The sequence below is a fragment of the Engystomops pustulosus genome, chromosome 4 (assembly GCF_040894005.1).
Source record: "Engystomops pustulosus chromosome 4, aEngPut4.maternal, whole genome shotgun sequence".
In the NCBI taxonomy this organism is placed as follows: Eukaryota; Metazoa; Chordata; class Amphibia; order Anura; family Leptodactylidae; genus Engystomops; species Engystomops pustulosus.
Genome location: NC_092414.1, coordinates 87,653,916 through 87,676,321, shown reverse-complemented (window position 1 = coordinate 87,676,321; position 22,406 = coordinate 87,653,916). Strand labels below are relative to the sequence as shown.

Genomic DNA, 22,406 nt, shown 5'->3' with positions numbered 1-22,406 from the left:
TTACATTAGAGGAATTAACATCAAGGACATGAGCTCATGTGAGCTTCCTAATCTGAATGGTGTAAGGAAATAGTGATAAAGTATATAAACATGGGGACTACATGGAAGTTCATGGAGGGAAATGTAAATCTTCCACTACATTCACAGGAATCTTTTCCGTTTCCATCTGTTTCCTTGAGAATACCCCCATTGATGGCTTTTCCATGTGGTAATGAAAATTAAATTTGAAGCATATCCTCTCTTTAACAATGCTGCCTGGGGACTTGACACACTTACTACTATAAACTGCATACATCTTATATTTATAGGTTTTTGAAGAAACCGGAGCCTAAATATTTAAAATGTCATTTCAGTTATATGTTTTCACAGAGTAGGAATGGGGTTAATTTGGGACATTTTCTGTATGCTATATTTAGGAATTTTGAATATTTATTGACAAATATGCAGTGCAGTTAGCGATCTGTGGTAACAGCATGGTAGGGAAAGTGCCAAGCTTAGAATAGATAAATACATTATCGTTTAGTGTTTTTGTTTTTACACTGTGCTTTCTCTCAGTTTATGGGATTAGAAGCATGCTACAAAACCGTAATAGTGAAGGGACAGCTTAAAGGGGTAGTTCTATCTTTGGTATTTATAACATATTGACAATAATTTAAGGAACAAAGTAAAAAATCATCAATGCAGCCCTTATGTTTATGGGCAGCACTTCAAATTCAGTCTTTACTATTGTTATAACAGAATTAGAAAAGGGGATATCCTGCGGTTCTGAGGCAGGAAATTAATTTAAAAAACCCTAGAGTTTGTATGACCTATAGACCAAAAATAATTTATATGGAATAATATCCTTTTGCTCTTGAAAATGGAATTCTAACGTTCCGCCCAGTTGCTCCCTGCATACACTACGCATTAATCTAGTAAATTTTCACTTAGTTCTTTTACAGTGTTTAAAATTGTTTCATCATGTATTAACGTAGTCAGGCACACAGCTTAAAAATCTATATTACTGGTCAATTCATTAGTAAATTATTATGGTAAACTTGTCACATGATGTAAATGTTATAATAGAAATGAATAACTAATATAGGCAAATCTGGAGCCATGAGATGCTGTACGCACCTCGTTAAGGCCTAGCTATGTGATAAGGCCATGCTGCAGCTTCCAGCTCAAGTTACTTAGCCATTGGATAGGGACTACAGGAAAATAAAAGAGCCTTTCAAAGTGGAAGTGCACAGTGACGTTTTTATGAGTGCCAGGCAAGAGGGCTGCTGAACACTGAACAGCTCACACAGTTACTTCCACAACCACTTCACAAAGAAAATGAGCGCTGCATTGCAAAGAGCATTCTTGAGGCAGGAAACTGCTAGTCTGAGCCCTTTGGGTTTTGCCATTTGCAGATATACACTCCGATATCTGGGCGGTTCATAAAAATGACTTGAAACCATGTTGACCATCACAAATAATGTGAATATAAAATATATAGTAAAGTTAATGGAAATTAAAACTTTCCTACTTGAGAAAATTTGCATCTTTGGCTTGGAGAGCTCCATTCCATTCTAGGGCTCAAGTACAGGAACCACAGTGCACTCTCACACCCAAATTCACAGTACCATAATTTTTCAAGATGCTGTGAGTTCCAGACCCATTGCTGGACCAATATTGCATCTATGTTTGAGAATGCAACATCATTCCTCTACTGAGCCTGAAATTACAGCATCAAGGAAAACTGTAATGCAGTAAATTCAGGTTAGAGAGTGCTTCTTAGTCCACTCAGACTCAACCATTTTCCCGGACTGTGTGTATGAGCAAAGTTTTTTGAATGTATCTAAAAGGTCTGGAGGAAAGTCTTAAATTTTTATACCAATTGAACAATATACTGCCATCATATCATTTTCTGCCCTGAAAAATTATGTGGATTTAGTGTATAAAACTCTTCTATTTAGGAAACTTTAAAATTAAAAAAAAACTAAAGGACAGAATTGTAATGCTGCTCATGTTCTGCAATTTGCCACATGGTCTTCACACTTTTTATTCTTTATTCATAAATAAATAATGTTGCATTAGAGATATATATAGATGTATATTTGGTAAAACTTCAGCTCCAAGTGTTAATGCACAGAGGACATTGCCTGTAGAGTGAGCAGAGGGCGCCAGATAGATGAATTATGGTGCCCGTTCTTCATGAATCTGCACTGCTCCAGAGTGCACCAACTTTTTTGTGGTCAGACACTACATAATAAATATGTTGCATGGTCCGACTCTGCATAGGAATGCCCATTTTAGTGCAGTACAGGCGGCCCCCGGGTTACATACATGATAGGTTCTGTAGGTTTGTTCTTAAGTTGAATTTGTATGTAAGTCGGAACTGTATATTTTATAATTGTAACTCCAGACTAATTTTTTGTGGTCTCTGTGACAACGGGAGTTTAAAAAAAAGGCTACAGTACAGTAAATTCCCAACATTCAGAGGGCCATTTGTAACTAGAGGCCGTCTGTAAGTTGGGTGTTCTGAAGTAGGAGACTGCCTGTATAGTGCACAAATGTGTCCCGGAAACTTCTTAAATACACGTGCAAGCAATTTGCACGGAAAAGAATGTGGAAAGTCAGACCGAAAACTGGCACAGGGGCTCTAATATATCTGGGCCATTATGTGGTCATTACTATATACTTTGCACTGCTTTCTCCATAGTGAGTGGTGAGATGGGCTTGGTTAGCCTTACAACTGCACATCTGATGACAGTTTATCTCCATTCCACATCAATAGTGGGGTTATTATTATATCTATTAAACATAAAGCAATGTTTGGTAAATTTCCAGAAAAATTATTTCAATGCAGACTTCAGCCAAACTGACCAAAAATAAATTTCCCTTGGGTCACCAATCACCAATGACAAGAGGCATTTAGAGGGTAACATCTGCAATCAGTGCCAGTACCGTTCATGGGTGTTAACGGTGGGAATGAGCAGTAAGATTCATATTTTTCATACCTGAACCCAAACCCAACATTCAAGTGGTCACAAACTATTTCAGACTATTTATGTTTGTGTTCAGTGTTTAAAGACATGCCATACTTGAAAACCATTAAATACTGTAGGGTTTTTATATAGTATATCAATGTTTGTGAGGTATTTCCTTTATTATACTTGCATAGCAGTGTACAGAATTGACTAATTGATTGCCAGGAGATTGGTATTCTTTCATGGAGGGAATGTGTAGTAAGCAGAGGATTATTTCACTATGAGAAGAGTTTTCTTTGATTCATGGTTTTCATGTTTCCCACAAATCTTTAAAGGGACTGAACAGAAGTGGTGTGAAATGTCACAGCTTAATGCCGCTGTAGCATCTTGAAGCTGTCACCCATGCATGTGCGCATGTGTTTATTCTTTATATTTACAGCAAATAAGCTTGTGAATATATTTAAAGCATCCCACGTAAACTTTACTATAAGCATTAGGCAGAGATTAAAGGATCTTGCTGCATTCTCTCTGTGCTGGGTGCTCCCCTGCGCCAGTGTCACACGTGGTAGCATTTAGGAGCCCCTTCACAGCTGAAGTGTTTCAAACACTAATGAATGAAACGTTGCTCATGTAACACAGACAAACTTTAAGGCATACTTTACTGAATGGTGCACTGTAGTGGCCTGGGAAAGGAAGAAGGTTATAAATTCTGTCAGTTAGCCACCCAGACAAAAGGAAGCCATGTGGAAAATTAAATCTATTAAAGTATGAAGACTTTTATAATCTGGTTTAGCTAGTTCATTTAGGAAGTTTAAATTTTCTGTGGCTGTAAATGATTTTCCCTGGATTCCTGCTTGAATACTGATTATTTAAATAAACAATACTAATCTTACAGCTATCTCTACACATTATTTTTTGGTTCATTTTTTTTAATTTGCATCCTATTGCACTTTTTTGAAGTTTTTAATGGCCCTTAGATTAGACCATAAAAGAAAGTTCTCGAATTTGAATCCCCTATTGATCTTTACACAATAAAGATTTTTAAGTGTGGACAAGCACTAGCTGAGCAGACACTTCATGATTCTTCTGCGCTATGAGATGCTGTGTGCTGATAATGTGTTTAGATTGTCATAGTACAAGGTTTATCTACACTTTTGTTTACCTTCTGAATATTCACTGGCATCTGACACATAGAAAAAGAGAGATGAGACAGATCACAGATCCAGGAGGTGGACATAAAACACAATGACACGCTCAGCACTGCTAACTTGGGCAACCAAAATTGATAACTGATAGCAAATGCTGTATTTTTTTTTATCAAAACTTTTTATTGAACATTTGTTATTTTTAACAAATGCTATATTTTTGTGATATCAGTAAATTAGAAAATGCATTATTTTGTTATCCTGAGTATATTTTTAAGGGGTTTTCTGGACAACATTGTGGATGACCTATATTGGGATTGTAGCATCAGATTGATGGTGGTCCAACAGACGAAGATGTTTCCCTATCATGCAGGACAGATTTTTGCAACAGTTAATACAAAGAAAATGGAACAGGAAGCAGACGGCTCCATTTTTAATCAATAAGGGTGCTAGATATAGATATCTTAGCAATATTTTTAGCCTGTGAAGCCCACTTGCTGTGCTAAAGTAACTTTCTATGTATTAAGCACATATTCTAGAATTGTTCTATAGCTTCCAGTGGTGCTCTGGATCTCGGACTGGGCTGAAGGTTCACCTTCCCACAAAACAATGACCCTAAGCACATAATTTAAATAACAAAGCAGTGGCTACTGAACAACTCTGCGACTATTCTTGAGCCCTGACCTAAACCCAATTGACCATCTCTAGAGAGACTTAAAAATGGCTTCCACCAACTGTCACCATCCAATTTGAGGGAACTGTAGATAATCTGCAAGGAAGAATGGCAGAGGATCCCCAAATCCAGCTGTGAAAAACTTGTTGCATTATTCCCAAGAAGACTCATGGCTGTACTAGCTCAACAGGTGATGCTACTCAATACTGAGCAAAGGGTCTGAATACTTGTGATATTTCAGTTTTTCTTCTTTCATAAATTGGCAAAAAATATCTACATTTCTGGGGTTTTTTTTCAATCAAGATGATTGATTATGACATAAATGATTATGTTATATACATACATACATACATACATACATACATACATACACATATATAAGTGAAATAGGATATTAAAGATACATCCCCATAGTTTTGTGTCTCTATCTGGGTTTTCATGCCATCCTTGAATATGCTATATTTCCTCTCTTGTTTCCTGTTTTGTGTCCAGAACAAGTATTCATTGTTAAAAAGCTGACATATCTATAGAGATTAAAACACGTATCACTATATAGATGTACTGCCAACAGGAACAGCCCACTCAGTGTTATCTGTTCTTTTGGTTTTCTTTGAGACATCAGATGCTGTTGAATTGTATGCGCTCTTCTGGATTTTTTCTGTAGTGTTATGCCAACAGATACATGAGTTTTTACCCCATTAAACCACCATGTCTAGATTTTAAGAAAGTAGTTGTACTTGACCTCTTTAATATTTTGCTTAGAACAAAACATAAAATGCTGATATTAAAGTTAACCGTTTATTATATAACTTTTTTTTGTATAATATTTGCCAGGCTCTAAAACCATTAAATTGACTCCGCAGACTGTATTTCTGTATCTACTTACATAAACTTTTTCCAGCCATTGCAAAAATGCATCACCTGGTGTCAAGAGATATTTCATTATGCAGTTTTTTATTTTATATACAAACCATAGAATTTATTTGCCACAACTAGACAACCCTTTTAAGCGCGGACTGATGCAAAACTATTTTTTTTCCTTTTTTAACTTCTTTTAATTAGCTGAGAAGAATATACAAGGAACAGTACAAATAATAATAATTCCTTTATGTAGCGCACACAGATTACACAGCGCTACACAGAGCTTGCCAAATCGCTGTCCTCAATAGGGTTCACAATCTAATCATCCTACCAGTATGTTTTGGAGTGTGGGAGGAAACCGGAGGACCCGGAGAAAACCCACCCAAACACAGAGAGCATGCAAACTCTTTGCAGATGTTGACCCTTGGACTTAAACCCAGGTCCCCAGCGCTGCAAGGCAGTAATGCTAACCACTGAGCCACCGTGCCGACCCATCATAAAAGTATGAAAGTCACAGCATATTTATCTTACATATGACATAGGATGGGGTCCATGCACCACACAGCTGTCATATTCCATTAAAATAGCACTTCCCCATTTTTTTTTTTGAGGGGAGGGAAGAGTAAAAAGTAATCTTAAAACCAAATTTGTATTACCGAAAAAGAAGGGAATCAGGGATTTTTAATTCCCAAATTTTGTCATCTGCTATGTTCGCAAATCTAAACAACCCTGCCCTGTTCCAGTGCTGAACCATAGTGAACCTGAGTCATGCCCTCTGGCAGAGATGGGTTATATAGAAACTGGGTCTGACCCATTTCCAGAAGCCTCTGGCCCTCAGGGATTGCCCAAGTCAGGATCTGAGGGTGGGTTTGAGTTTGTTGAATTCCATCAGGATCCCCTTCAAGTTTTGGGACGTCACTTGGCGCTGCTTCCATGGAAAGCTGCGTGTGAGGGACAATCTGAAGTGTAGGAGCTCTGAGGAAAGGGGTTATCCCCGGTAGCAGTGCGGTGGCCTGCTGGAGAGCATGGATCACTTCCTGCTTAGGTGCCCCTTTAACACAGAAGTGTACAACCGGGTGGGCGCTTCCATCCATTGTCTCCTATGCGGAGTGGGCCTATGGAGCATTCAGAGGCCTGAGTGGCCGGGACCACTGCACGTTATTTCTAGTTAGCCTAGTGGTCAGGTACCTTATGTGGAACGCACCGTGCTTAGTATCGATGCAGCGTAAAATCCTCCCGCTGGATGAGGTGGTTGGGAACATTCTGGGTGACCTGGTAAAGGTGCGCTCTCTGGAGTATGAGAGGCAGGGCACGGGGAGGGCCTCTCTCCTTTGGAGGGGGTTCTCCTTTAGTGTCCCTTAGTCTGTCATATCCTCTCCTGGTGTTGGGCTGAAGCTGCACAGTAGATTTTTGTTTTGTTTTATAAGCATGTAGTGATGTAGGGCTTGCAGGCGCCAAATCTGGGCTTTGTGGTTTTGATGTTGTTCAGATTTTATTTGTATTATGTTTCTTCAAGTTATGCTGTATATATTGTATATATTGCATGTAGTTGGGTTTGGGATCTAGTGTTAGGTTGGGAGGGGGGTGATGGTGGTGGGATTTTGGGATTTATGAACTAACCTTGGACACTGGTCTGGACTACTAAAGGCAAACTTTGGACGTTAGACCAGTGTGTGGGGGGGAAGGGGAGGGTGCGGGCGAGGGATCTAGTTTAGTGTAGTGTTATGTGTATTATGTGTTTGTTATATATTAAAAAAAAAATGGGTGTGGGGTGGTTTGTTATTAGAGGGTGTGGGTGGGTTTATATATATTTATGGTCATTTATGTTTTTTTGTGGGTGTGGCTTGTCTTTGTTTATTGGTTTGGTTTAGGATGTGATAATCGGTTGGGTGGGGGTATTTGGTGTTTATTTATTTTGGTGTATTATAAGTTATTGTTTTTGCTAGGTATGAATGGGGCTGGACCAGCAGGTAAGCTATATATTTTGTATATATTGTATATTATGTTTGGTTTGTATTGTTATGTTTTTTATTTTTATATAAAATAAAAGATCTACAGAAACGGGGTCTAGAAAGTCTACTTTTATTCCAAATGTTCCTTGTGAATTCCATAGGGCCTCGAAATAGGGTATCCGGCCTATCCGACCATACATACGAGTTAGGGTGAACTGGCTCTGTCCACAATTTTTCAATTTCCATCTATTTGGAGTAAGCTAACATTGGGGACCACAAAGGGATTCTTCTAAAGTATGCATCTACATACTGGTAGTACTTATATATGTCAGGAACTGTTTTCCTTTTCCTGCCATCATATCGGATTTTGGGAACCTGTGTAGCAGGAACCACTAACGGTAGGGTTTCAAATGGATACATAAATTTCAATTCCTCCTGTCTTGGAAGTATTCACCTTAGATAGTCATCCAAATTACCCGTGTGTAAGCTGGGAAGTGCTATTAAAGGTTGCATAAGCGTCAAGAGGATGTTGTCCGGAAACTGTGATCATTTGAATTCATTATCCTTGACCATAACACACTTGATTTCTTCAGTAAGGTATTGTGGAGCTGGCAAAGGATCCTGCAGTTTCCAATCTGTCAAAAGAGCCATAAATCTGTCTAAATATCTATAAAACTGATCCAAGTCCTGATAGGATTGAAGGGTTGCTGATCGCCCATTTATTGAGGCAATAAGGGCTTGTAGGGCATTGGCTTGCATTGCAACTGTGCATTGCAAATAGGAGATATAATCACATGACTATGACTTTAGCATATTTTTAAATTCAGCTATCATGGTCTTCTTTAGTAGGTATAGTATGCATATATTTCTGACAGTCAGGCTGTTCTGTGAAAGCCCTAGTCGGGGATGCTTCACCTGTTGGGGATCAGGGGAGGAAGCCCAAGTCTCTTGTTCATTCCCCAAGTTGGACAGGGTTGACATAGCCCCTAAAGTTTCATCTGGGGGTGTGTGTCTACTGCTGTCATCCCTGTGGTGGTTGTTTTTGGCCCTGAAGAGCCTTATATTATTTATTTATTTATTATTTGGATGTGGGAGAGGTCATATATGTATACCTCTGTCCTGAGTGCTGTAATGAACCAGCAGGATCGGGAGGAAGGATGGTCCTTTGCCGTGGGGCAGCTAGCAGGCTGCTCTGAGCTGCTATGCAAGCACGGCCAGCACACAGAAGAAATTGTGCAGCCCTGGGGCCGATCCACATCCTGCAAGGGGGCCGATCCACATGAGAAGCTCCTTACATGCTGAGGTCATACAAGTGCAGTACAATTTTAAGGGTGGATATCTGTTTCCGTGAAGCATTCATACACAATCCATGTATCACGTTAAAGGGAAGCTTCTCTAGTTCAATATGATGCCATAATTGTGTTTCTAGGTGGAAGGGAGATATAGCTGTTTGAAGTTGAACACTATCATGATGTTTATTAAACAGGACCTGTTGCCAGATTTTAACCATCCTGACTAACCATGCCTGCTGGTAAAGGGTTACGAGTCCTCCCCATATCACCTAAAATTTGCTTCCAGTGTGGCACTGTACCTTAATTTTCCGATGTGCAAATTAGCTTTTCTGACTCATGTCTGGTATCTGCGACTCTTCTTTCTCAGGCTGCCAATGAACCATGGCCCCTTATTCTGACTGACCGTTCTGTCTCTTCAAATCACTGCCCTGATTACAGACACATAAAGCTCTATGTACAGATGGGAAATATTGTGTAAATTTTTGTACTCTGTGCCTTGTGTTACATTCATGACATGTGACCAGTGACATCATGGCAGGTCTGTCACATGTCACATGAGAACACAGCATCCTCCATAATGGAGAGGAGTAGAAGTCCATGGAGGAGTCTGTGACTTCATGTGGTCAAATACATGCATGGGGTACAGTTTGCTATTATTAAGAGGCTAAAGGACCTGAGATTATGTCACTCTGGCCACATGACATGAACTGTTACCTGTATGAGAGGCATAAGGCATGGGGAGAATTAGATGGGAGGGGCTGGCCGAGCAGGACACGCCTCCCTCTGATGCCAGGTAATATAAGATAAAAGATGATTTATGTGGATGTGGAAATCCCTTCCTCATCGAATCCCTTCCCTTCCTTGGTTGAACTTGATGGACGAGTGTCTTTTTTCAACCGTATAAACTATGTAACTTTGAAACCCCACTGACTAAATTTTGTACTCTCATGGGAACAAGGATTATCAATAAAGCATCATTACAGACACCTTAGAGCTGATCATTCTGGGACTAAAGTAAAGCATCTAGAGAGCTTCATTAGAGGCCATTGTGGGCAGAAAGGTCTGTCTGTAACTTGGGGCCAACTGTAAGTCGTTGACCGTCTGTAGCTGAGATTGTAGCGTTTATTTCAGTTTCAATGTTATGATGTCAATGATGTAACTTTTCTCAAACTTTACTTTTTGGCTCAGAAACGACAAACTCTTCATTTTTAATTTGCAAATTTTTTTTTCTTGCAGGGAGAAACCGAAGAGGCCTCCTCCCATGAATCTGAAGAGGATTAGACCGCAACCAACATGAATTTCTACCTCAAAAAGCAGTTGGGTTTCTTAGGTTCAGATTCAGTCCCTTCAAGTTATCTGGATTTCAGAAATGAAGACGCTGCCTTGACCACTTAATTTGTACTACCACCATCTCTCCACTTCTTGCCTTTGAGCAGGGAGCAAAGTCACCCAAACGCTATAAGAACTTTTAGCTCATTACTTTCTTTGCAATCCTTTCACTGTCCCAGTTTTAGTGCTGAGAAAAAACTGCTGTAAAACAGGGATACAGATAAATGGTAACCTACTAATCAGCAAAGTGGGACAGACAATATATCAGGATTCTTTTTTGCCACTCACTGCACTGCATAAACATAAATATACTTGTAAAATATATGTTAAAATGGGCATTGAACTGGGAAACTTGGTGTATATCCCTATGTAGACTATTCTTGCTTACATTGTAATATGATAAACTTCCCACAGAACACCAAAGATTTGGGATTCTGTCCCCGAAAGCCTCAGCTACATTTCTCTCACGGCAAGAGATTGCTATTGTATTCATATTTTCAGTAGTTTGATACTAAATTATGGGATAAATTGTCCTTCTTCATTCTAGATAACACTGTTATAACTATTTATCTATACGACTATGTTGCATTTGTAGGTTTTCTTTTTACCAAGGTACCATGAATATTCTTACTGGAATAAGATTCCTGCTTTTTGCCATTTAGCAAGAGTAGATTGCCAGAAAATTCCTTAAAGGGGTTGTCTGAGATATATATTAAGCAACATCTACCACCAGGATTAAGGATTCTAAACCAAACACACTTACATACTGGCACGAAGGACTCTTTTTGAATCTTTCTATGCCCTTGTTGTAACACCTAGGCTCCATTAACACCTATGGAGTCTGGAGCCCCTCAGGCTCAATTGCACTTTTAAAAGGCTTTTTTGTAAAAACCAGGACATGAGTAGCTAAAAGGAGAGGGGATCCTGACAGAGAGGGCAGCATGTCAGTGTGCTTCGCTTACAATCCTTGATCCCTGGTGGTAGATGTCTTTTAAATGCTCCATAGGTCCAGAAATATTTTAATAAAACTTACTTGCCCTATTTGCCTTCAGGTAGTCTTTATTATGAGTAATCCTACCAGCAGCTGCGCAGTTATGTTCCCTAGACATAATTCTGATAGTTCTTATTATGCCAGTGCCTGTGTGAAATGCCACTGTTCAGCCACTGAATGATTATGTGCCCGGAAGCAACACAGGAGGTGCAGGGCTGGATCTCATGAAGGCAAATAAAGTCCATTTTATTATGTTATTTCTGGGGTACTTAAAATATGTGTGTGTATATTTATAAATGACAGCCCCTTTAATATACTTTGTGAAGATGTCATAAAAAAGCATCCAGTGTAGTGAAGAGGGACACGTGTAAGCATCTTGATATTCTAGATTTATTACATTACAAGGCAAACATGAAAATGCACGTGTGCTTTCCAGTTCGAGAACATGGATAATTCATATGATGCGTCTACTGACTAGGGTCATGTATAAGTAACACTAATAACAACAGGGGCAGCTCTCATTTTGAAAGTGCAGATTAAAAAGGGGAATATTCAGAAGACACATTACACCTTTTCTTTTTAAAGCATACCAGTCGGTGAATGAAAATGCAATGAACTTTTCAGCATGTTATACAGCAGGAGAAGATGAGCAGATATATATAGTTTTGTGGGAGAAGATTCATTTCAAATGAGATTTGTAGGTGGCTCTGTCTGTGACTAACCAGTACGTCTGTGTGCACAGTGACACACTGAGGGCTGTCCGTCGCTAATCAGATCATCTCCATAACTTTACAACATTCATCTGAAATATAAAAGTGGAAAATACAGGTCCATTTTCTCATCTTCTCTTGACAATAATGTGTGGTGACATGGTAGTTTTAAGGCTTTTTTTGTAAAGCCTTAAATACTAAAAGCAAATATTACAGTAAATACTAAAAGCCACTAAATTAAGACCTTGGGAGATTGAAGGAGACGGATGGAATTTATCAAATAATTCTGTTTAGAATGGTTTTAAAAAAAAATGAGAGAAGGACAGCTTTTACTAATACTGTCTAATATTTACTTCTTCAAAGGTACAGTGCAAACCAGGTTAAGGCAGTGTTAAGTAGTTAAAGTTGTCAAAGTGGCTCATCCTCTAATACCTCCAATTGGTTGGCTTACTGTATTTTTTCATAGTTTAAGGCTACATTCACAAAAACGTATACCCACCAAGCCGTAGCCAGGCAGGGATACGTTCGCCGCAATGGACAGGAGAAGTGGTGACCCCTCCCCTCTCAATAGCGATGCATGGCACTGTAACATGGGGAAAGATGGGACATGTCCTACCTTTTCTCCTTGTACGGAGCGATACAGTGCAAGAAGTTTGCTGCACCGTATCGCTCAGTGCGGTCATTGCCAGCCTATGGGGGAGGTATACATGACCGCAAGCTTACGGCTGTATATACATCCCCCTACGGTCGTGTGAATATAGCCTAAGCCAGATTTCTGTTTCATGCAATTTAATGAGTGTCCTTATTGTTTGTTTTATGCATGACCCTATTGTCTAGAGCTTTTGTAAAAACCTAGGTAGATTTAATTCTCTTGTTTAGAGAGGACTTTTAGATTGCTGTATCTAGAAGCAATATTAAGGAGCCAGCACTTATTAAACCAATTGCATACATCAGCCATACCCTTAAAACCTTTTTTTTTTTTTTTGCACATTTCAAGTGCAATCTCCCATATAAAACTTTGACAATTTGAAGGTAAAGTTTACACTTTTATCGTGTTCCTTAAAATGGTACTGCACAATCATTTCACTTTTGGCAGTGAAATTACTGCTTGCCAGGAAAACCACTCAAAACGTGTGTTTAGGAGATTCTCCTACCAATTTTTCTTGTCGCCACAATTTTGTACTGCTTGGCTTTACTACAAAACTTTTACCAAGCTCCCAACTTTATATTTTAAATAGTTGGATCTCCAGCTAGGCCAAAAGGAAAAATGGAGAGAATAAAAACTGTTTTAGCTATTGAAGGCATGTGTACAAAAAAGTTGGAAAAGACCATTTGTCCTAAACGTTTCAGACAATCAAATGTCCATTTGTTCCATATCTTCCACGGCTAAGGACATTTGATTGTCTGAAATGCATCAGTGGCCTTGTCCTGCTTTTTTGTGCACATGCTTTTAATCACTGAAATAACCATAGTTTTTTATTCTCTCTATCTTTTCTTATTGATCAAGCTAGAGATCCAATTTTTTCTGTTTATGTATCTCTGAAGCTGCCCAGATTTCTCTTTCTACATGCTGTAACTTTCTTATTCCACTTTATTTGCAGATCTTTTCTTTGGTGAACTGATTTACATTTTTAGGATTAATTTGTGAAATGCTATCACTTTAGTGGGTAATTCATAGTACTGGTTTCTTCACATTAGAAGGAGACGCCTGATAGGCCCCCTATGGCTCCTGGGCCCAGGTACTCTCTATAAACTTGGCAATTATCATAGTGTAATTTTTACACTTGTCTATTTGCTCTTCTTTTGGAACATCAAATTACCTGATTGTTTACTAGCTGCCTTGCATATGCCATTGCTTTGGAAGTGCCAAAATATTCAGTTTATCTGTCAGTGGTGCTAATGTTATGGCTGATTAATGTTTTAATTGGTATTTCCTTTTTATTGCAGGCTGCCCTGAAGTATGATCTATTAATTGCATGTCTGGGTTTATTGTCATAAGGGTAACAACCAGAATAATACTTTTTTTAAACCAAATATGGGTATAATAGCAATCTGAATATATGTAACGGATGTAAGTCAGAGGCACAGGCACTGGTGTCTGTGATGTAGTTGATGCAGTTGAGAACCATATGTATTTTTCATGTTCATAAAGTTGTAGTTCCTGACTGCACAATAGCTGATCTCCCATTTAACTATTTATTTTCTTTCTCATTTATTTAACAGTTTTGGGACATCTCAGTTATTTCAGGTAGTGTGAGCCACGAGACTGCATTCACATATTGCATTTACATTACATTAACATTGCGCTAACAGTGTATTTACATTACATTGCATTTAGGTAAACTCAATGTAAAGGTAAACGCAATGTGTGAACGCAGTCTTACTAGGTTTGGGTAATCTTGCAGAAAAGGTACAAATCTCTCGTTTCTAAACCTTCTCTCTGTGAAGTCTCTACACCTGTTTTTGTCCCACAATAACTGATGAAATAACTAAAACTGGTGCTAAATCCTGCAAACAGTTGCAATGATGAAAACTTTATCAGACGTGACATTTGTGCTGCACAGCCAATTCCCCATTCGGTACCATCTCTTTGAACTATGTTGCAGTTCTCAGCTGCATCACAGATGCCGGATTGTGTATCTATGCTCTGAGATGATATCATTTTTTTTTTAAACAAGTCTTAATCACCAAATGAAAAACATTTAACACCTTAAAACTTGCAGCTAACTGACTGCACATTTACAGAATAACAGTGTTTTGGGCAATTTTATAGTCTCCTTCCTATTAGATTACATCTGTGAAAGGGAACATATGTATCTTCAGCTCGCTGTAAATATATACATATTAGTGCCTTTATGGTGAGAATATGATATACAGGATTTTTGGTGATGTGCACCCTTACAGATGGTAAATGAAAGCAGAAAGAAACCTCCTTTACAGCAGCTACTTTTGTATGATGCTTTTATACCAGACATAGCTCAGAGAAAACCAGGGTTATATATTTCACAGAACAAGCTTATCTCTAAAGTGTGCACTTACCAGCAGACATTCTACTCCTCTCACTACTCATGACTACCTCTGATTTCCACAGATCCCTACAAGCCTCATCATTGAATGCTGCTATACTCAGTACATTGCAGAGAACTGCAATAGAGCAGTTAAGTAATCCCTATTCTCATGTTGTATTTCCATAAATACAATAATACCGTTATGCAATCATTGCTTTATCACAAACAGGTTTCCTTAGATTTCAAGCTTTGTATTCAGATTTCTGTATAATGAACTGCTAACTTGAATATATTTTTGTACTGAATTCTTTTAGGTGTTTAAGGATAATCTTTCTGATTTTACATAATACAGACCATTCTTATCCTCATGTTTAAAGATTACTGTCCATATATGTACCTCAGATTTGTGTGTTGTTAAAGGAAAATGGACTAATTGATAAAAAAAAAACAACTGTACCTCCAGATTTATTTTTTGACAGGAACACAAAGTTACCATTAGATCATTTCAAAAACATTTAGAATTGCAGTTAATCCCTAACCAAAGTATTTTGTAGGATATCTTGCTTAGTAAACACATATGTCGGACCATGTTTAATATTGACTTTATCGATACTTGAGAGCTGAAAGCAGTGCCCTGTTCTAGCACTCTATTGTTCACATGGATCCTAATGCCTTCTAGTGAAAACCTTCAAAGAAACTTGAAGCTTTGTAGGCGGGAAGATGCAAGCTTGGCTTTTGCATAATGCAATCATAACTATGTGTTTATTGTAGTGGGTTGAAATGTATTTCCATGTATTTTACACAAATGTGATTTTTATATTGTTTCATTAAGATGTATTTTAAATTCTCAAGTAGAGTTTTTATTCTCTGTTTGTTTAGCCAGTATTTACACATTCTTAACATTGTATTAATAACTGGGCAAGAGAGAGTTCCTCAGGGGCTGTCAATGCAGGTGGTTTGAGTGGATTTGGTCAATTTGGTAGACTAGGAACTATTCTATTTGTCACCAAAAGTCTCGAAAGTGGCTTGGTTCCAAAGTCATAAATGTTAAGATTTTCAGTCAAGGGCAATGCATATTTATTAGAATTGTCAGGTTAGGATCATCCTATTCATAGCCTCTTACCGAATATTGCAAATCAGTTGATAATAGTTATGCTTCTATCTGGCTCAATCCTACATAGTTACCTCCACCAAAGCATCCAATGTTTCATTCTTTCTAATGGCAATGCACAAATGCACACTGTGTCACATTCTTCTCATACCTCTAATATGCAATATTACCTCAAAGGACAGAGAGGAATACGGCCGAGTGACTGAATTCACATGTTATGTGAACCGTTGTTATACATATACCTTTTGTCCTTTACTAAATGAGAATGCAGTATGTTTGTCCAAAGGATGAATGCCAGTGTCCTGTTAATATATTTCATAAGAATATGACACAGCTGCAAAGTAGAAGGGAGATTCCTGAAAATAGAAAAACAATGTCTTTCTATCACAAAGCAGGTTTCATTTTACACCGCCATGGTAAATGGGACTTTACATAAGGTACTAATCAATAAACATGCTCTGTAAGCTAGTGGCAAAGGGCAAACCGCTTGCATGTAATTGATTTCAACTTTTATGGATACATTAATATGATTGTTGACAGGGCATCTCCCATGTTAACTAGAATGTGCTGCCAACAAACAGTGTAAGTCCTTTAATACATAATCAAACCCTTCCCTATAACTTGCAAAGAAAAACCAAAGTAAACAAGTGCTGATCATGTTGTATGACATTCATTACAGGCATTCATTACAGGCACTTTTTTCAGCAAATTTAATAGCATCCTTTGAAACAAAAGCTATTGGCAACAGAAGTTCATATCATCAAACATGATTCTTGAAAATGACAATAATTTGTTTTTTTAATTGAAATAATTGTTGGTCCACATAAGGTATAACATGGAGAGTTACATACAAATTTTGCTTCCCTTAAAGGAAAATGATCACCACCTAAAATTGAAGAAACTTCAGATTAAATTACAATATGTATTGATGTGAGGAGCCGGCACTTGTGTGCTTACTGCTGTGACATCAGGCACTGAGGAGCTAATATCTCTGTTGCACCAATTTGTGTTTTCTATGTTTTTAGTACAATCAGATAAAGACATTACTACCTCTTAGGGCTTACTATACCTCATTTTTCAGACTGAACAAAAGCAGCTGGGGGCCATTCAAAACCGAAAGAACATTATAAATTTTTATACATATAGTTTATTTTTGTGGGAGATAAATTTTATAAGACTGTTCTTTGCTGTTATTGGTCACCCGTATACAAGACTGGACATTTTACTTTTCAGTTCTTCCTTCAAAATTATTCTGATGGCGGAGGAGAACAAATGTATCAAAATGCTTCACTGATGTTTGCTTTTATTCCTATTCTTGGAGTGTCCTCTAACCTTTTCCTCGCTCTGTGCATAGACCTCATGTCTGTGATTGTACTTCAAATTGCTTGCTTGTTGAACATATTTCTTTATGGTCTGTTTAGCACAATAAATATAATAGCCTCTGTTATCCCTGTGTTGTCTGTAACATTTTTTGCATTATCAATACGTGAATGGTTTAATGGAAATATTTGGGAAACATTCAATCCTTGTGCTCTCCAACCATCTGTTTTTGCATTCCTAGTCATCTTAGTTGTGTCAGATTTTCACAGCTCTGAGCTAGGCTAGGAGTTATGCTCTTTAAATCATCCTTAACAATCCTGTGTCCTAGATACCTGGCTAATCTGTGCTAGGTCCCTATTTATCTGTTGCGATCATTGGTCTTAGAGGGGCCTTCAGTGGGAGGTGGAAGTCTGGAGTCTGCTCTGAGCTACACATTTCTCTCTCTAAGACGTTAGCATTTCTTTTCTTTCTGGCATGGCTTTCCTGTACATGACTATAACTGGTGCCAGTCGCCTGAGTGAACTGGGCAGCACCTCCTGGCCCCTGGTTCCTGATCCGCATGCTGGATGACTGCGAGTTAGAGCGATAATAAGAGCCGGTTATGTTAAAGGGGTATTCCAGGAATCAGCATAATTTATAAACAAATGGGTCCTTAAAATATAAGCTACTATGTAATTAGCAAAAATTATAAAAACACACTGCAGCACACTTCCATACCACAGGAGCTAACACCACAGTCCGAGACCGATCCAACAAGTCCCACTTTAAACAATAAAGCAAGGAGTATAAAAAACAACTCTGACCGGAGCTCCCAATGATTCCAATACGGCTAAAAGAGAAAGTAGGCACCAAATCGCATAGTACGTTCTTAAAACCTTGGATTTTATTCTTAAAAGTTATACTCACAAAAGTATGTTTAAAATGCGTATAAAACATTTTAAACATACTTTTGTGAGTATAACTTTTAAGAATAAAATCCAAGGTTTTAAGAACGTACTATGCGATTTGGTGCCTACTTTCTCTTTTAATTTTTCCTACCACACTGTTGAGTGAGTTTAAGGAGAAAACTGCACCTTAAGGACGTTCTGAATAGTGACCTACATCTTGTTGCCAAACTTTCCTCATCGGTAGAATGTAATTGAAGATCTTTGAAGGAATTTTGAACAACAGCCGTATTGGAATAATTGGGAGCTCTGGTCAGAGTTTTTTTTTTATACTCCTTACTATGTAATTAGTTGTTATTTAAAATTTTGCTCCCGTTAGCAGAAAAATGCTGATGACATAGACTGTAATGGAGAATTAAAATGCTACTGGCCCTTTAATCAGTCCATTAATTTCCTCCCGCGGTCCGTTGCAGAGCATACACAGGACAGAAGATGGCCGCTGGTCACATGTCGTGCACCTGCCTGGGCAGTGATCACCACTACGTTTGGTTGGTTGCAGTGCATCCAGAATGGCCAGTGTTGTGGTGATGGCAGTTACACATCATTACTATGGTAACAGTGCAGGAAAACCTGTTACATCATTACTAGGAGCATAGCATAAGACGTAGGAGGAGTTACTGAGAACTAAAGGATCTTGGGACTTGTAGTTTCCAGTGGCGACCATCTTGGTGATAACTTTAGAGAGGCCATAAAAATTTGTGAATCATAAAATCAAACAATTTAAGCTCCATTTTGTGACTAATGACATCAAGTTTTGTTACATTCATTTATTTACAGCATTATGGATTTTTGTATCAGACGTTCATATTCCCGGAATACCCCTTTAAGTGAACAACGGGATGCGGCACCCTGCAGTGAACTTAGTTAACTCCGCCCCTTTATGGTTAATGATGTTTTAATTAATCTACCATTGCAAGCATCATATGCTATGCCATTGTCTGGTGGGGAGGTTCAATTTAAAAAAAGGAATATAATGTATGCAGAAAATACATTACACCCCTTGTACTACTCCAACAACGGAGCATGAGAAGTGACCGGTATAGGAAGATCTGCTGCTGTAAGATGAGGTTTTGGAATTCCTTTATACCGAAATGCATTGATTTCTACAGTAAATTGAATCAAGGAGCAGTCAAATCAACTTAATCGCCCACGCAGGAAAGTCCCCCTCCCTCCCCCAAGGCATATTGTACTCTTATTTCTTGTGACAAACTGGCTTTTGGTCTATTGCCTAAGACTTTATATGTGCGACCCACACATAGAGCTATATTTCGTATATAGCCAGCCCCCTTTAGTATATAGCCAGCCCAGTGTAGTATATAGCCAGCCACCCTTGTAGTGTATAGCCAGCTATTCTCCTGTAGTATATAGCCAACCCCCTTTAATATATAGTCAGCTAGCCAACAGTTTGCCCAGCACATAAAGTAATAAACTTACATACTTACCTTCTGGCACCCACGAAGCTTGGCGCAGCTCCCCACTGCTCCTCTTCTTTCTTCTCTCTGCTTTAACAGCCGGCAGAGATGTGTCCATGCGCTCTGCCGGCCAGCGCACACTATGATGTAATCAGCAGCGACAGAGCACATGGCCGCGCCTTTGCCAGCTAATACAGCAGAGAGAAAAAAAGAAGAGGAGCCGCAGGGAGCCGTGCATCGGGGGCTCCTGAAGGTGAGCATGTAAGTTTTTATTTTTTTATTGACTCGCGTATAAGCCGAGGTGAGGTTTTTCTGCACTTTTTTTGTGCTGAAAAACTCGGCTTATACACCAGTGTATATACGGTATTATTCTCCTGCTGGGTCCAGAAATGACTAGGCATAAGAGAATCAAGCTGGTGGTTAAAGAGCATCTTTATGCTGGCCGCACTAAACTAAACAGTTTTATCAGTTTATGTTGGGCTTTTGGCATGCTGACTGCAGCAATGTCCACCAGAACTGTTGCCTGTGAATTGAAGTCCTCTCCATAGGCATTTTCAGAGAATTTGGCAGTACATCCAACCAGTCTCACAACCCTAGACCATGTATAACCACGGCAGCCTGAGGCCGCCGCATCCAGCATCTTCAGCTTCAAAATCATCTTATACCTCCCTCCCAGTCGGCTCCTGCAAAAATCACTTTCAGTAACCAACCAATTTTTCCACAAACTATCAGAAAGTGTCTTGGGAAATCTCATCTGCATATTCATTGCCCGTCACACTGCATGAGCCAAATGGTGGTCACATCGCTAGGACCCTCCCCAATATGGTAAAACTGCCCATTTTAGAGTGTCCTTTTACTGTGGCACGCCTAAGGCACAGCTGTGCAATGTTTTTTTTTTGTGGGAGGGGCTGATTCCGTTTTAGGCACTGAGCTTTTGCTCACTTTTTATTCAAATCTTGCAAAATGGCAGAAAAGTGTACATACATACAGACATTTTCCATTACAGAATTCACTGCAGGGAATCATTGTTTTTATATTTTGATAGATCGGCATTTATGGACATGGCAGTATCAAAGATGTGATTTTATTTGTTTATTTTTAAATCTGTTTGAGGCAAACGGGGTCTGATTTGCCCTTTTTAGTTTATTTTTTTTCATTTTCAACCTTTTTTTTTACTTTTTTTAGGTCCTCTAGGGTTCAAACAGCCTAGGGGACTAAAAAATATATGGTATTGCTCATACGATATACTGCAATGGCACTGTAATGCAGTATATCGTATATGGAATATATTACAGCACTGACTGGCCCAGGATTCTCATATCACCGTCATGGGTACAGATTGCTGAGAGATGGGAGAACTTCAAGTCCAAAATAGAGAAAGCTATAAGAAGAAGGGTATTGGTAACTGGCATAGGTCAGTTTTGTTGAATAGTATCAGTTTATTTCCTTGGCTGAATCTTAAATTTAAACAAAACCTTTAAAAAAAAAAAAGTGCCTGTTTTTCTGACCTTCTACCTTTCTACTCAACATCTCAGCATTTTATTAGGTACTAGCATTAACTCATTAATTCACATAGGGTGGGAATAATGCACACAATGCAAACAGACTACATAAACATGGAAGCCAGAAACATAACAATAAATGAGAAGGCTAGCTACACGCGATCCCACTATGTAGGGGTGGAGTCCTTGCATCATGCAGAAATATGATGCAAGTAGTCCATGTCTGCAGGCCAAACTGCAAGCACTATGACAATTTTTTACATCATATTTCTGTATGATAGAAGGACTCAGTGTCCAGTGCAATGTGTTAATAACGTGGGATCAGACCAGCATACGGGTCTGTTTCCACAGCCAGAAGTAGTCAACGTATAGCTGGCCTAATAATAACCATAAAATCACAACACAAGAATTATTCACAAATCAATCCATCAGTATAGGGATAATGCTCTTTGTGCGTCCACTGCCTTGTACTGCATGAATAATAATCATAATGATGTTCCAGTACAGGGATGCTCAGTTTTACATCCTACATTACAATACAGATAATGTTTGTTGCTATGTCTGACAAATTAATTTGTTTTATTTAAAAAATTAAGCATTTAATCACTCATTTGGATGGTGCTCTAGGCAGGTGCCTGGCCTTCAACCCTGTCCCGATTCTACCTTATTTTGAGTATTTTCTTTAAACTCCTAGAATAAAGGTCTGCTTTTTCTCCTAAATACAAGCCAGGTGTTCAGTATTTTGTCTCCCACTTCATCACCAAGAGAATATTCATACTTTTAAGACTTTCCCACAGAAAAAAGATGGGTGAGTTGAATGCAATACCTTAGACTGCATTGCCCAGGAGAAAATGCATGTTAGGTTTTCTCTTCCCCTCCTGATTTGGAAAGGAATGGAATGCATTGGAGAGCTATGTGTATTTCCTCACCCCATCATTTAAGATTTTAGGGAGTGGAGGATTTCGATTATCCTTGTGCACAAGTAATGCTGTCATGAACATAACCATGGTAAGTGCTCCCTTGTAGAACATCTTCATGTTTTAAGCCAAATATTATGTCTTGAAAAGTATTTTGTTCTATAAAATATTGTACAGTATCATTCACACATCATTATTTCTGAGTATTTTGACATAAAAAGATGTGAACATATCATTTTTCTGAAGTTTGCTTCAACTTCCCCAAAACCATAATCCCTCATATAA

General features: G+C 38.6%; 1 protein-coding gene across 1 annotated transcript in view; it reads left to right on the top strand.

Moving 5' to 3' along the window:
• Nucleotides 1-11,018, top strand: part of HMGA2 (high mobility group AT-hook 2) — a 65,335-nt gene extending 54,317 nt beyond the window's left edge. Inside the window, exon 5 of the mRNA XM_072146628.1 lies at nucleotides 10,114-11,018. Within this exon, the coding sequence (XP_072002729.1) occupies nucleotides 10,114-10,158 (45 nt within the window). The 3' untranslated portion in view covers nucleotides 10,159-11,018. The remainder of the gene's footprint in view (nucleotides 1-10,113) is intronic.
• The last annotated feature ends 11,388 nt before the right edge of the window (nucleotides 11,019-22,406 follow it).